The following is a 13,224-nucleotide window of genomic DNA, read 5'->3' as shown; positions in this document are numbered from 1 at the left end:
TTTTATTTTTTTTCAAAAATACTCTTAAGACGTAAAACAAACATAGTCAAATAACTCATTGGTCCGCCACTGCCCTACGCCATGGGCTAAAGTAAAAAAATTATTTAGATGTAAAAACAATTAATATTTTGATAACATGTTTTCTAGGAAAGAAATAGATTTTAATCTAGAATCAAATGACATTTTTTATCTAGTATTGAGATAAAGACATATTTGATCTACCTAGTTTGACTTGTGAAATTTGCAAGGATGAATTTATAAAAAAATAAATTAAAAAGTTCAATCCTGAATAAATTCGACATTGAAGCACGCAATCTATGAGAATACAATATTTAAATTACAAAAAAATATAAGTGAACATGAGTTAATAAAGTGAACTCGCGATGCAAATTATGCACGCCATCAAATTCAATGGATTTTTTATTCCAATTATATTTTTTCATTTAATTATATGAAAATAGAATGCATGGTAACATTTTTTGGATGATTTTTCTTAAGCAAAACGTGTAGGTTGAGATGATAAAAGTAGATCATTGAAAACAAATAATGAAGTTACATTCTTTTAAGTTTGAGTTGAGTAAAAAATTAGATAGTCGACAATAAGTGATGAATTTTTTTTTAAGCAAGGGACAAAATATAATTAAACAAAAAAAGAAAAAACAAATAATACCCTAGATCAAGGTTGTTAAAATCGCGATTCAACTCGTAAAATCGTACGATTTTACGAGTTAATGTAGGCTTTACGTGCTAAATCGTTTATAAAACTCGGAATCAGGTAAAATCAGGTTAAGAATCGGGTAAAATCGGTAAAATCAGCTATAGGAATCAGGTTGAATCGCGATTTTATACCTGATTGCACGATTTTTGCTCGCAGGAAATAAAGAAACAAATCAGCTGCCAGGTGTCGCCTGCCTATTGGCTTTACCAGATCACAAGCATTTCTCATTTTCACCGAAACAATCAGTCTTCTCTCTTTCTCTTCAGATTCACCGTTTCATAATTCAAAAATCAAAGAATCAGAACAAACACGTTGCAAAGTCCCCAAACTCTAATTGGTGGTCTGGCTGTAATCTTTCCCCTTCTTTGAGCTTCTACGCTGATCATGGGGAAAGTAATTTGTCTCTCTGCTCAGACTTCGAAGCTAGGCTTTTGGGGAATTTTGATGATGTATCTGTGGGCTCTTCACCGTGGATGGACTGATGGCGTTCTTCACCATAGAGCTTCTGGCCATGGTAAGTTTCCTCCTATTTCCTCCTCTGTGATGCTTTTTCCATGGGTAATTAGTGGCAAACTGGCTTTGCACAGCGTGGGGTTGTTCACCTCACGATTCTTTGATATTTGGTACTTTGGTTCTTTGCTGGCTTGTTCACAACTTCAGTTGCTAGTTTTGGCCGGATTAGCCTGAATCTCCTTGTTGGTAGTGGATGTTGTGTCTGCATGTCACTCTGTTTCAGCTGTGGGTGAGTTATGGGACTGGTCTGGGTGAAGGTTCTTTACCAGATGAGGCTATATCTGGCTGGGTGAGGGTTTTCCCCTATATTCCAGACTCTATGCTCTAGTTCCATATTAATTATCTTACAAGTCTGTTGTTGATGATATGGATTCCATCAGTTTGGGTGAGGGTCTCTCCCCAATGCTTAAGCTATATTCGTAGTGTTGCAGCTTTGCTAGCATGGTGTCCTGTTGGAAGGAAATGAGGGGATTTTTCTTTCTTCAGCTCACTGCTAAGTGGAGAATACTGGATGGAGATGCTTTCTAAAATCAATCAACAACATGATGTAGACTTGGCTGGATAACGTTGATAAGACAATGAGTAAAAAAATGAATTGTTAAGTTTTCTTAGTTAATAAGTCCAAGGACAAACCAAAAGGAAAGGGAAGAACCAGATCCAAAATTCAAAAATTCAAGTAAGTTGATCTGTAATTCATAATATAAGTAAAGAAGCATACCGTCTGATAACCAGCTATTGCAGGGCCATGTTTTCGAGGAATTGAAGTTTCTATCTTTGCACGAGTAGTAGTTAAACTGTTACAAATTGCCACATCAACATTAGCAAATACGTTTAACCCACAATGTGGCACATTCATAATACCATTCAAACACATTATCATGCAATGGCAATCTCAAAGAGAAAAGGTAGGGACAATTCAATTCTTGATTTTTTACAGCATACATCTCTTTTATAATCTCAAATCCGTCACACAATTCTTCTAGACAAAAACATTCATCCTGGGAACCAAAACTCACCCCCTTCCAAGCTTCAAAAATGTATTTCCAAATAAATCATGACCTTGAGAACCAAAACTCGACATCTCCTTGCTAAGCATGCTCCCTAAAAACAAAGGATGCCAGCTGCTCAAGTCACTTCCCCATTTGAATGTGTGGAAGGTTCACTACTCTGTTCTGGTAGGGTGAGGCTCTCTCCCCAATTGATTTAGTTACTCTCTTTAGCTACTGCAACTTTGGGTTCACTGGAAAGCCTCTTGAAGTTAATGCAAAGGATCTCTTGAAGTTAATGCAAACTGAATTTTTTATTTGAAATATATGTTTTTAAAGGTGCTTGAACTATGTATGAATTTTTATTTGAAGCATGAATTTTTTTTTAATGTATTTTAAAATTCCTTACGATTTTACGATCCGAGTTTGTGCAAAGCCTTTCCGTGCCGTGTTAAAAATCGCGATTTTAACAACCTTGCACCTAGATGTTTGTGGATTAAACATGTTAAACTTGCAACTCAACTCATTAATAGATTTGGGTTTCAATAATTTACTCAATCAGTTTTTTTTTTTAAACTAAATATAAAATAACACCATATTTTTTAGAAAAAAAAAAAAAACTAAAAGGAGCCCATAGGCTCGGGCTTAATGGCCCAGCTTGCACAAGCATTAAAAGAAAAATAATCTAGGTGCAAGGGCCTTTCAACCCTAACCCGTTGCGCTTAGGGCAATTTTTTATTTCTTAAAGCGGTGGGGTGACCTATCATATACTCTATTTTTTCTGTTCTTTTTTTGAAAAAAAAAAGATATAAGATGACCAAAGTCATAAAAAAAAACCTCGTTTTTTTGGTAAAAAACTCATTTTCAAATTATTTTAAACCCGAAATACATAAAAAGCACCTAAACATCTTGATAAACTTACTCATAACATAAAAAAAACCTAAAAAAAACCAAAATCAAACTAAGCCCAAAATTATTCTCGCAGTTAGATCTACCTCCCATAGCAAGGAGAAAGAAAAAAAATTCCATGCGAAACTCCCATAATGAAATGAAATCCATTGACATTAATATTAACTATTTTTGTGCTTGAAAATGTCATTATAATAACCTTCCTTTTTTTTATACTAGAATTTTTGCAAGCCTCTCGTCTATTTTCTTGCAAAAAATTAATTGAAACCAGGAGAAATTGAGTTTGTTATCAAAATTAATTTTAAACAACTAAATGGAACAATTATCCAATAATTAACAAACATAAGAGACCAAGAGAAACTTTTCAAATGAAATTCAATACCATCACCCATGTTACTCCTCTCTTTTACTTTAGTTTTATGTATTTCAATCCAGCCATTCATTCAAAAAAAAAAAAAAAGTAATTAAATGCTGATTTAGATTCAAGACTCAATTTATGTAAAAAAAAATTGGACAATCAAATTAAAAATCCAGAAAAAAGCTAACCATTTAGGTTCATAGTGATTTATTAGATAATGCAAACAGTAAATTCACCACACTAATCAGTTTTTTTTTTTCTTTTTACTATAAGCATGAAGATTTTCATCCTGTTTTAACGTTAAATCACAAACAAAAAAGGTTATTTTCAGTTCCTTTATTGTTTTGTTGCCAGCACTCAAGATAATTCTGCCATTTCAATTATGATGAGTAGAAATATTTTTTTAAAAAAAATTTTAAAAAATTTTTATTTTTTATTTTATTTTAAATTAATTTTTTTATAATATTTTTAAATTTATTTTTCACATGATGATATTAAAAATAATTTTTTAAAATAAAAATATTATTTTAAAATAAAAAACATTTTTAAACATTTATTATACTTTGGATCCCAACGTCGTGTGGACCTAACTCTGCTCCGCCCACTCACATAGCATGCGCACGTTAGCATATTTCACAGCTTCTCCTCACTTCGGCGGGAGTGCACGTTAGCAATTTAAAACAAACCGACCCCAGTGCGCAATGCCCACCTAACTAGATCCGGACCGGAAAGTCGAGTGGCCGGTTTAAACCCGACACATTTAATACTCGACATCCCCACCAGAGGAGGAAAAATTAAAAAAAGGAAAAAAAAGAAAAGGAAAAAGAAAAGGAAAACAAATCATAAATGTGAAATAAAAGTATTTTAAAAAGGTAAATCTCCAAAGTACCCCTGATCCAGTGATCTCTTCAAAATCCTAGAATTTCATTTCTAACCAGCCTCTCACTTTCTCTGTGCTGATGGAGCTGAAGAAGCACCAAGATCAGAGGCTCCCTGAGAGGAAGGGGCAAAAGAGGAAACTAGAGGAGGAGATCAAGGAGGGGAAGAGGGTGATCTCGGCGGCGGAGGAGGAAGCCGCAGCTCCATACGGTGAGGCACGGAGAGTGATATTGAACGAGGTCTATACCCAGGTTAATATCCTTAACTCTACCTTCTCATGGCACGAAACTCATCGCGGGGCTGCTAAACGCGCCACTCACATCCTCGCGGAACTCGCCAAGAACGGTAACCTCAATTTCCTTAAATTTCCAGGTCTTACTTTTGTTCATGAAATCGAGATCCGGTTTCATATAAGTGTGTTTTCGCATGTCTTGCTTATAAAACGAGGAATTTTGTCACAGAGGAAGTGGTGAACGTGATTGTTGAAGGAGGTGCAGTTCCTGCACTGGTTAAGCATCTTGAAGCACCACCGTCAAGTGGAATTGATCACAATAACTCGAAGCCTTTTGAGCACGAGGTCGAGAAAGAAAGTGCTTTTGCGCTTGGACTGCTTGCTGTCAAGGTGAATCAGTTCAATTACTTTTATATCTGTATGTTGCATGCGGTGCTTGAATAATAGAGTGAAAAAGATTTTGATTTCGAGGTTTCCTTTTCTGCATGGTTAACTTTTATTGTTTTTTTTTTTGATGCTATGCTGATTTTGTTAAAGGAATATAGTTGTGTTGTTGATCATCTACTAATTGAACAGGTAGTAATGTTATTCTTTATAAAGAAATTCGGCATGCAAGAAGGGGTTTTTAAGGATAAACCTACTTTTTACTGGTTTCAAAGATTTCAAAGTACGGCCACGAGTTCCATGATCTGAATTTTAATGAATAAAGCAGTTAGTATCATCATTTACTTTGTCGTATGAACGTTGTAGCTGTAGTGGCACACATTTAGTCCTTGTTAGGAGTATTTGCAGGATATTATGTGAATATTGTCCCCATTATGTTATGACTGAAGCCAAGAAAGGCAGGCAAAGGAGCATACATCCTGCTGAAGACAAGAATCATGTGACATTGTTAATGCACTCATGATTGTTTTGAATAAAAATATAGGCTGCGCTTGGCTATGCAATGACAACTGAATAATTGCAGAGGTTCTTATGGAGTTTGAGGCAGGAATCTATTGTCTTTGATGGAATTATATCAAAAGAATATCTAAAACATCATTGAAATGAAGCACGGTTAATATTTGAAGCATTCAATGATTCACTAATCTTTTATGTTGTACCCCAAATACATATTTGGTGTAAGGCATTTGAAGATTTTTGTTGAAAAATAATCCAGATATAACATTGAACCTGTGTTCCCTCCTAAATCATGCTTTTATCTTGTATCTCTTTCTGGCAGCCAGAGCATCAGCAAATCATTGTTGACGCTGGGGCTTTGTCACATCTTGTGAGCTTGTTGAAGAGGCAGAGGGATGTTCACAGGGATGGTTCTAATTCTCGAGCTGTGAATAGCGTAATTAGGAGAGCTGCTGATGCTATTACCAATCTTGCTCATGAGAACAGCAGCATTAAAACTCGTGTTAGGTTTGCTAATTTTGTTGATAATTTTTTGTCAATTCTGTATTCAGCAGTCAGCTTAGTATCCTTATGGTCTTTGGAACTGGACATGCAGGATGGAAGGTGGGATTCCTCCTCTGGTTGAGTTGCTCGAATTCACTGACACAAAGGTGCAAAGAGCAGCTGCTGGGGCACTTCGAACCCTGGCTTTTAAGAATGATGAGAATAAGAATCAGGTGATTGGATCTTCGATAGAAAGTTTGATTTTTATCAGGTCACTTGTATAAGGAGTAAATGTTAATATTTTCTGATTTTGCAGATAGTTGAATGCTATGCTCTTCCCACCCTTATATTAATGTTGCGATCTGATGATGCTGCCATACATTATGAAGCAGTATGATATTTCAAACTTTCTTGTGTGATTAATTTGAAATTTGTGTGAGTGAGGAATTTTGTTTTTGCACTTCTTGTTTGCTTCATCGTGAATTGCTTTTTAATGTTTGCAGGTAGGTGTGATTGGGAATCTGGTACATTCATCCCCAAACATTAAAAGAGAAGTTCTTGCTGCTGGGGCTCTGCAACCTGTTATAGGTTTACTTAGGTTTGTCTAATCTCATAGACTTGTCACCCTGAACTGTCTTTCAACTTGGCCCAGCAGAGTTTCAATAATACCTAGTTTTTAAAAATTCAAGCTCATGTTATTTTCTTTAATTCTCTTTTGCAATTTCTCAAATTTATTTTTTTGCAACAGCTCCTGCTGCTCTGAGAGCCAAAGGGAGGCTGCTTTATTACTTGGACAATTTGCTGCAACCGATTCAGATTGCAAGGTGCATTGGAGTTGTGAATTTAACATTGTTTGCATCCCCCTTTGAGTTCTTGATAGTTCACCCCTCCTCCAGCTTATCACTTCCTTTTGCCGTGTCATTTTATTCTCTTATTGTTTCTTAGTGTTTACATCCATCTTTAGCTTTTGAACTGATAAACAATGCACTAAATAGTGCACATTAATCTGTTGATGCTTGTTTGCCTGACCTTTTCTGATCATTCATTCACTGCTATTTTTGCTCTCTCTGCTAGCTCTCCATGTTGCTTTGGTAAATTAAAGAACAAGTTATTTGCAGGTGCACATTGTACAAAGGGGTGCAGTTAGACCTTTGATTGAGATGCTCCAGTCTCCTGATGTCCAACTGAGGGAAATGTCGGCATTTGCACTGGGGAGGTTGGCGCAGGTTACCATTTTTTTTTTTTTTTTGTCTTTCTTCTTTTTGCTTCACTTACTTTAGTTGCATACAAGTACAAAGATCCCAGTTATAGATGAAACAATGTTGCATTTGCTGGTAGAGTTTACAACCTTTTTCCTCCAAAGTACTCTGGATCTGGCCACCAATGATTTTCATAGTTGCATAATATGATTTGTGTTATAATTTGGATTCTTGCTTTTTCCATCAAGCAAGTTGAACTCTCTAACAGAGTAGCAGGGTATTTATTTACACCTCTGTTATCACAATCTTCTTCCTTCCTCTCCCTGATACTTGATTTACATGTAGGAAATTTGCTCCTTTCTTTCACTCTTTTTAACTGCTAATCATTCTTGTGAGGTCAAATTTCTGGCATTGTAACATGTAAATGTTTGTACCTATGTGCTTGTTGAAGAGTTCCTTTGCTGGCAGGCTCAACTTTTTTGTTTTGTTTTATTCCTTAAAATTGACAAATTGCCCTGCTTCAAATTATCTTTCATCAAATATGTAAATGTTCTACACATCTCAGCAACACATTGTTTAAACTTAATAAATCTGGAGAACTTGAAAAGTAACAATGTCTTTGAGTAAGTTCTGATGTGGAATTCCGCAAATGCTGGTTGGGTGGTTCTTTTTGGGTTGAAAAAATTACTCAATTTCAGGACACACACAACCAAGCTGGTATAGCCCACAACGGTGGTTTGGTGCCATTACTGAAGCTTCTGGATTCAAAGAATGGATCTCTTCAACATAATGCTGCATTTGCTCTGTATGGTCTTGCAGATAATGAGGTAGTGGAATAGTTTCTGAATTCTTAGGAGCTTGACCAAAAGTATTGTCTTTGTTCCATTTTAATAAAAAATTTATTAAACTACAAGTTTTCTTATATTGTACAATCTTGTGGTGTTTTATTTTTCCAACAGGACAATGTCTCTGATTTTATCAGTGTGGGAGGAGTTCAGAAGCTGCAGGATGGAGAGTTTATTGTTCAGGTATGCAACTTTCTTCGTTCATAGTTGAATAGTAGTTGTTATAACTAGGCTCATATAAATGCTTATCCTGCTGATGCTGTATTGCTCTAAGCAAATGGTAGCTTGAATATTTCCATTTTGGAATCTAGATATTGGCCTTCTCACTGTGTTTTAACCTGATCTACAATGATCTATATAAAATCAATAACATGTTTCCAGGCGACAAAAGATTGCGTAGCCAAGACTTTGAAAAGATTGGAGGAGAAGATTCATGGAAGAGTGAGTTTTTATATTTTTTTGGCTATTTACTTTCTTTCCCTGTTCCTTTGTTCTCTTCCCTTTTCCCTAAAATTTGGCAGCTATCTAGTTGTGGAAAGTGTAGCAGTTTTATTTTTCTTCAGAACTTTATATCCAAGCCTTAAATTTGAAATTGTGTAATTTTCATATGTAGGTTTTGAACCACTTATTATATCTAATGCGTGTAGCGGAGAAGGCTGTCCAACGACGTGTTGCTCTAGCTCTTGCACATCTTTGTTCTCCAGATGACCAGAGAACAATATTCATTAATAATTGTGGCACGTTCCTAGCCTTATTAGTTAGAAAAGTAATCGAAGGGATTCACTTACAGAAATTTAAGAAAGGGAATCCGTTCTATTCTTATTAATTGTGTGATTTGAAATTTTACAAAGAAGAAAAATCTTAATTTTTTTTTTATTGAGTGCAGGATTGGATTTACTTCTTGGGCTTCTTGGCTCTTCAAGCCTGAAGCAACAACTTGATGGAGCCATAGCTCTTTACAGGCTGACCAACAAAGCAACGACCCTTTCTCCTGTGGATGCAGCTCCTCTTTCTCCAACACCGCAGGTGTGTTTCCTCTCTGAACTGTTTGTTTGTATGTTTTTTCTCATGCATTTTGTTTTATTGTATAAATAGTTATAAGTGACTTTTTGAGCATGTTCACTGCAGGTTGGATTTTTTTATCATGCATTTCTGTTTGATGCTGTTTTATCACTTGTTCTTTGTTTCAAAACATGAAGAAATCCAACGTTCCAAATTTCTGTCTGTTATTCGAATTTGGTTGGTGTGATAACAATTAATTCTGATTGCAGGTATATTTAGGGGAGCAGTATGTAAACAATCCTACATTGTCTGACGTTACCTTTCTAGTTGAAGGTAGTAAATTTTAAGTTCTGGATACTGCTGCAGTATTTGTCTAGGATACTTGTGATTTTTTTTAGTGCAAGGCACATTTTTTGCTGGCCCTGTTGGGTTATAATATTAGCTTAATTGTATTGCAGGTAGACGATTCTATGCCCACAGAATTTGCCTGCTTGCTTCTTCAGATGCATTTCGGGCAATGTTTGATGGTGGTTATCGGGTAAGATCTTGTCATTTTTGTCACGTGTCATGGTTTACCCACTGTTCTTCATGCACCTCTTGGGTGAGGTTGCTAGAGATTGTTGTTTTCCAACTATTTTTTTGTCACCCAGTCTTCATTTGCATTCCAAACTCATTTAACTAATATAAACCATCGGGTTCTGCTTTCAATATTTTCAAAGCTTTACTATGTGTTCGCCCCCCGTATTGTGTGAATTGCCAAGCTCAATGGGATAAGTAGCAATGTATTCTGTTTTGTTGCATAGCATGTATAGGATAGGCAACTTGAGTTAAGGTAATATGCAAGCAGGCAACCAAGGTGGCTCCAATGAAATTTGTGTCCATCTTGATTAATTCCTCTGTCTAACAGGAAAAGGATGCAAGGGACATTGAAATTCCAAATATTAGATGGGAGGTTTTCGAGTTGATGATGAGGTTTGTTGAGATGTAAAGTTCAGTTTCATGAAAAATACTCTTGTAGTGAACAATTATTTAACTTGTTTCTGTTTTCTACAGATTCATTTACACAGGTTCAGTAGATGTTACATTAATTATTGCACAGGATCTCCTCAGGGCGGCTGATCAGTATCTCTTGGAGGGGCTTAAGCGACTGTGCGAGTATACCATAGCACAGGTGAGCTATTAAGGTTTTCTTTGTGCAATCTTGTACTGCTTTCAGTTGAAAGCTGATGTCTGATAAACATTCTATGTTTGCTCAAGGATATAACATTGGAAAACATTGGAAGCATGTATGAACTTTCAGAAGCTTTCCATGCCATTTCATTGAGGCACAGATGCATTTTGTTCATTTTGGAGCAGTTTGATAAATTGAGTGATAAGCCCAGGTTCGTTGCCTTAACCTGTGTACTTGCTCTTGCAAAAAGACCATTTGGCATTGAACTGAAACATATAAATATTTGCTTCTAATTCCACTGGAAAAGATAGGAAAAAGAGTTCTAATCTGAGATCACATGACACCTTAACCTAAAATCAAGGGGGGGAATATTTCTACTGCTGGAAAGAAAATTTTCAAAAATTAAGTTGTTCGTGTCTATCCTTAGTAACAATATTGCATGCTTTTCACGTAGAAGGATCTCTCTACTTGCTAATTTGATTGGAACTGTGTGATAGTTTTCTAGAATAAAACACTTGTTCAAATAGGGTATTCTATTTTTTGTTTATATACAAAAAGACAGGATTGGTTTCAAACTCTTAGCTGGTTCTTGACATTATTTGCAGGCACTCTCAATTAATCCAGCGCATAATACCCGAGATTCGCAATTACTTTGAAAAAGCACTCACCAAACCTCACCAACATAACTCCCAGCTGTAGATGGCTGGTCTGATTCTTCATTTCTAACTAGATATTTTTGTACAGAAAGTGGTAGATGTTCTCATTTATTTCTAGCCATTCAAATGTTCTAATAGGTTGGTAAATAGGATGGCTGCTAAAATCCTAATCATCCCCGTTGCCAGAGTTATGTTGCAAATGCACTGTGAGTTTCCAAAATTAGTTCTGTTGAGAATGTTGATGGAAACATGGCCCACTCCCAACATTATTGTGTTCATGGATTGTGATGCTTCTGTATTTTCCCCTTGGCATTAGCGAGAGATGCATCGTTTGTGCACAATAATAGTTGTTGCTTGAGTTATTCACTTCGCAAACGAAATAGTGGAAAAAATCCACGTCTAGAATCCTTCTTTTAAGGGTTCGGGTCACTGTAGGTGACTTTCAATGTGAACTGCATGTCCGAGGGCGGACTGGGAGAAGTCCAATCAGTTTTAGTGGTTCAAATTTACCCTCAATCTTTAGAAATTTGTGCCCCATATTTCTTGAAACTTCATGTAAAACCATTATTTACTCATTCAGGGTGTTGTGATTTTTTGAAGAGCAAACTCGTCCTCTAGTCAGCTAAGGGTAAATGCCTATGATATTTTCATCATTTTCACTTACTATAGTTTTATTATATTTCTTACTTGATAAAAAAAAAATCATTATATTATGTTTTTAATGTGCAATTTTATAATTTTAATATACTATTTCAATTTAAATAAAAAATGATGTGATTGTCTATTTTTTAAATTGAACGATTAAATTGTACTTGTTACCCATGTAGTCCTTCAAAGGCTAAAGGTAAAAAACTTGTTTACATAATTATAAAGGTGTAGGATCAAATTGTAGTGTTTAAGGAATGTGTGTGGTATGTACGGGTTTATAATACTCCTTAAAGCTTTCTCGGCGAGATTTTGCCCAATGATTTTCTTTTGATTGATTTTATACTAAACTTTTCTGTTTATTTTTGCATTTTAAAAGTATTTTTAAAAAATTTTAAAATTTTAAATTTTTTTTTCTTGAAATTTTTTTTAAAAATATTTTAAAAATATTTTAATATGTTAATGTTAAAACTGATTTTTAAAAAATATAAAAAATATTATTTTAATATATTTTTAAATAAAAAATACTTTTAAAAATAATTATTATACGTTCTTAAAAGTTGGCAAAAAGCCATTGTAATCAAGTTATACCAGAGGGATGGTAAAATTACCCCTCTCTATGGATATCTAACAAAATCTGACTCTCTACAAGGGATATTTTTATCTTGATAAGCAAATGAGGATAGAGAAGAGGCACATACCTCCTATCTCGTGAAATATTCAAATCTAATTATAGATATTCATTATTCATATTGTTTTTTTTTTTTCAATCTTTCGTATTGTGTGTGTGTGTGTATATATATATATATCTAAAATAATTGATTTTTCGAAACAAATCATGTTTAACTATGTACAAGATTTATTGTCAAATTCAATATTTACATATACTTAATATTACTTTTTCATTGGATATTAAATATTGAATATTAATTGTGTGCGCGCGTGTGTAAATTAACGAGGAATCTCCAAATAAATTTCCTTCCCATTCCGAACTCGATTAATATTAAGCAGGGATAAGGGAAATATAAAGGATGGCTCCTTTTTGTCCTTTTTGTCCGGGTTTTAAAGGATGGCTCGGTTATGTTCTCTGATAGTGCCTGCATCATTTCAAGGACAAGAAACTCTTCCTCATGCGAAACTCCCCATCTTGGTCTCCTTCCATGGCGGAGGCATCTGCGTCGAGTCTGCCTTTAGCCAGGCAGAAACTAGATTCATGAAAAGCTTTACCCAATCGATCATTCCTCCTATCCATTGTTCTTGATAAACATGGCCTTGGTAATATTCCTTTTTGCACAAGAAAACTTCAATGTGAGAGCTGGTTAGCAAGCCTTCAATATCGTTAACCACCGCGGCACCACCTGCTCGGACGAACATAATCGTTTGACCATGTTTTATGCAACGCCACCCAATCACCACCAAGCCGACGCCACGAGATGGCGCCCGTATGGCAAATATAATATAGACGCCTCTCTCTGCTTATTATTATTATTATTATTTTTTATACTACTACTACTTTTATTATTAAATTGAAATTGGGATTATTTTTTATTTATTCCTATTAAGGTGTTTTGCCGCGTAGTGTGGATTGTACTACTACTACTTTTTTATTTATTTTTCTGAGATTCCTTTTCAAATGTGAAAAGGAGCCTTGTGCCCAGGTTTAGCAGATTCTAGATGAACCCCTTCTGCCATTGAGAGCCATCCTTGCCATTTGAAATGCAAGGATTC

General features: G+C 35.2%; 1 protein-coding gene across 2 annotated transcripts; it reads left to right on the top strand.

Annotated features, from left to right (window-relative positions):
* Positions 1 to 4,409: 4,409 nt before the first annotated feature.
* LOC118055716 (ARM REPEAT PROTEIN INTERACTING WITH ABF2) lies at positions 4,410 to 11,828 on the top strand. Of its 2 annotated transcripts, none has more exons than XM_073410819.1 (19): positions 4,410 to 4,708; positions 4,825 to 4,985; positions 5,818 to 6,002; positions 6,091 to 6,211; positions 6,295 to 6,369; positions 6,482 to 6,576; positions 6,727 to 6,802; positions 7,097 to 7,204; positions 7,876 to 8,004; positions 8,137 to 8,205; positions 8,404 to 8,463; positions 8,636 to 8,759; positions 8,909 to 9,048; positions 9,294 to 9,357; positions 9,483 to 9,562; positions 9,932 to 9,996; positions 10,078 to 10,195; positions 10,282 to 10,406; positions 11,432 to 11,828. In XM_073410819.1, the coding sequence occupies exons 1-19, from the start codon at positions 4,444 to 4,446 to the stop codon at positions 11,439 to 11,441; spliced, it is 2,070 nt and encodes a 689-aa protein (XP_073266920.1). In that variant the 5' UTR covers positions 4,410 to 4,443; the 3' UTR covers positions 11,442 to 11,828. The 2 variants fall into 2 exon arrangements, with proteins under 2 accessions (XP_073266920.1, XP_034923574.1); XM_035067683.2 differs by lacking the exon at positions 11,432 to 11,828 and adding an exon at positions 10,801 to 11,213.
* The last annotated feature ends 1,396 nt before the right edge of the window (positions 11,829 to 13,224 follow it).

Source organism: Populus alba, chromosome 8 (assembly GCF_005239225.2).
Source record: "Populus alba chromosome 8, ASM523922v2, whole genome shotgun sequence".
Classification (NCBI taxonomy): Eukaryota; Viridiplantae; Streptophyta; class Magnoliopsida; order Malpighiales; family Salicaceae; genus Populus; species Populus alba.
This window is presented reverse-complemented; position numbering and strand designations above follow the sequence as displayed.

What these genes read in the sequence shown, in the direction of transcription:
- LOC118055716 (XM_035067683.2), top strand. Translation starts at nt 4,444, where the DNA reads ATGGAGCTGAAGAAGCACCAAGATCAGAGGCTCCCTGAGAGGAAGGGG. An exon ending in CAACCGATTCAGATTGCAAG is followed by an intron (nt 6,803 to 7,096) that starts GTGCATTGGAGT and finishes AGTTATTTGCAG; the next exon opens with GTGCACATTGTACAAAGGGG. An exon ending in AGGAGAAGATTCATGGAAGA is followed by an intron (nt 8,464 to 8,635) that starts GTGAGTTTTTAT and finishes TTTCATATGTAG; the next exon opens with GTTTTGAACCACTTATTATA.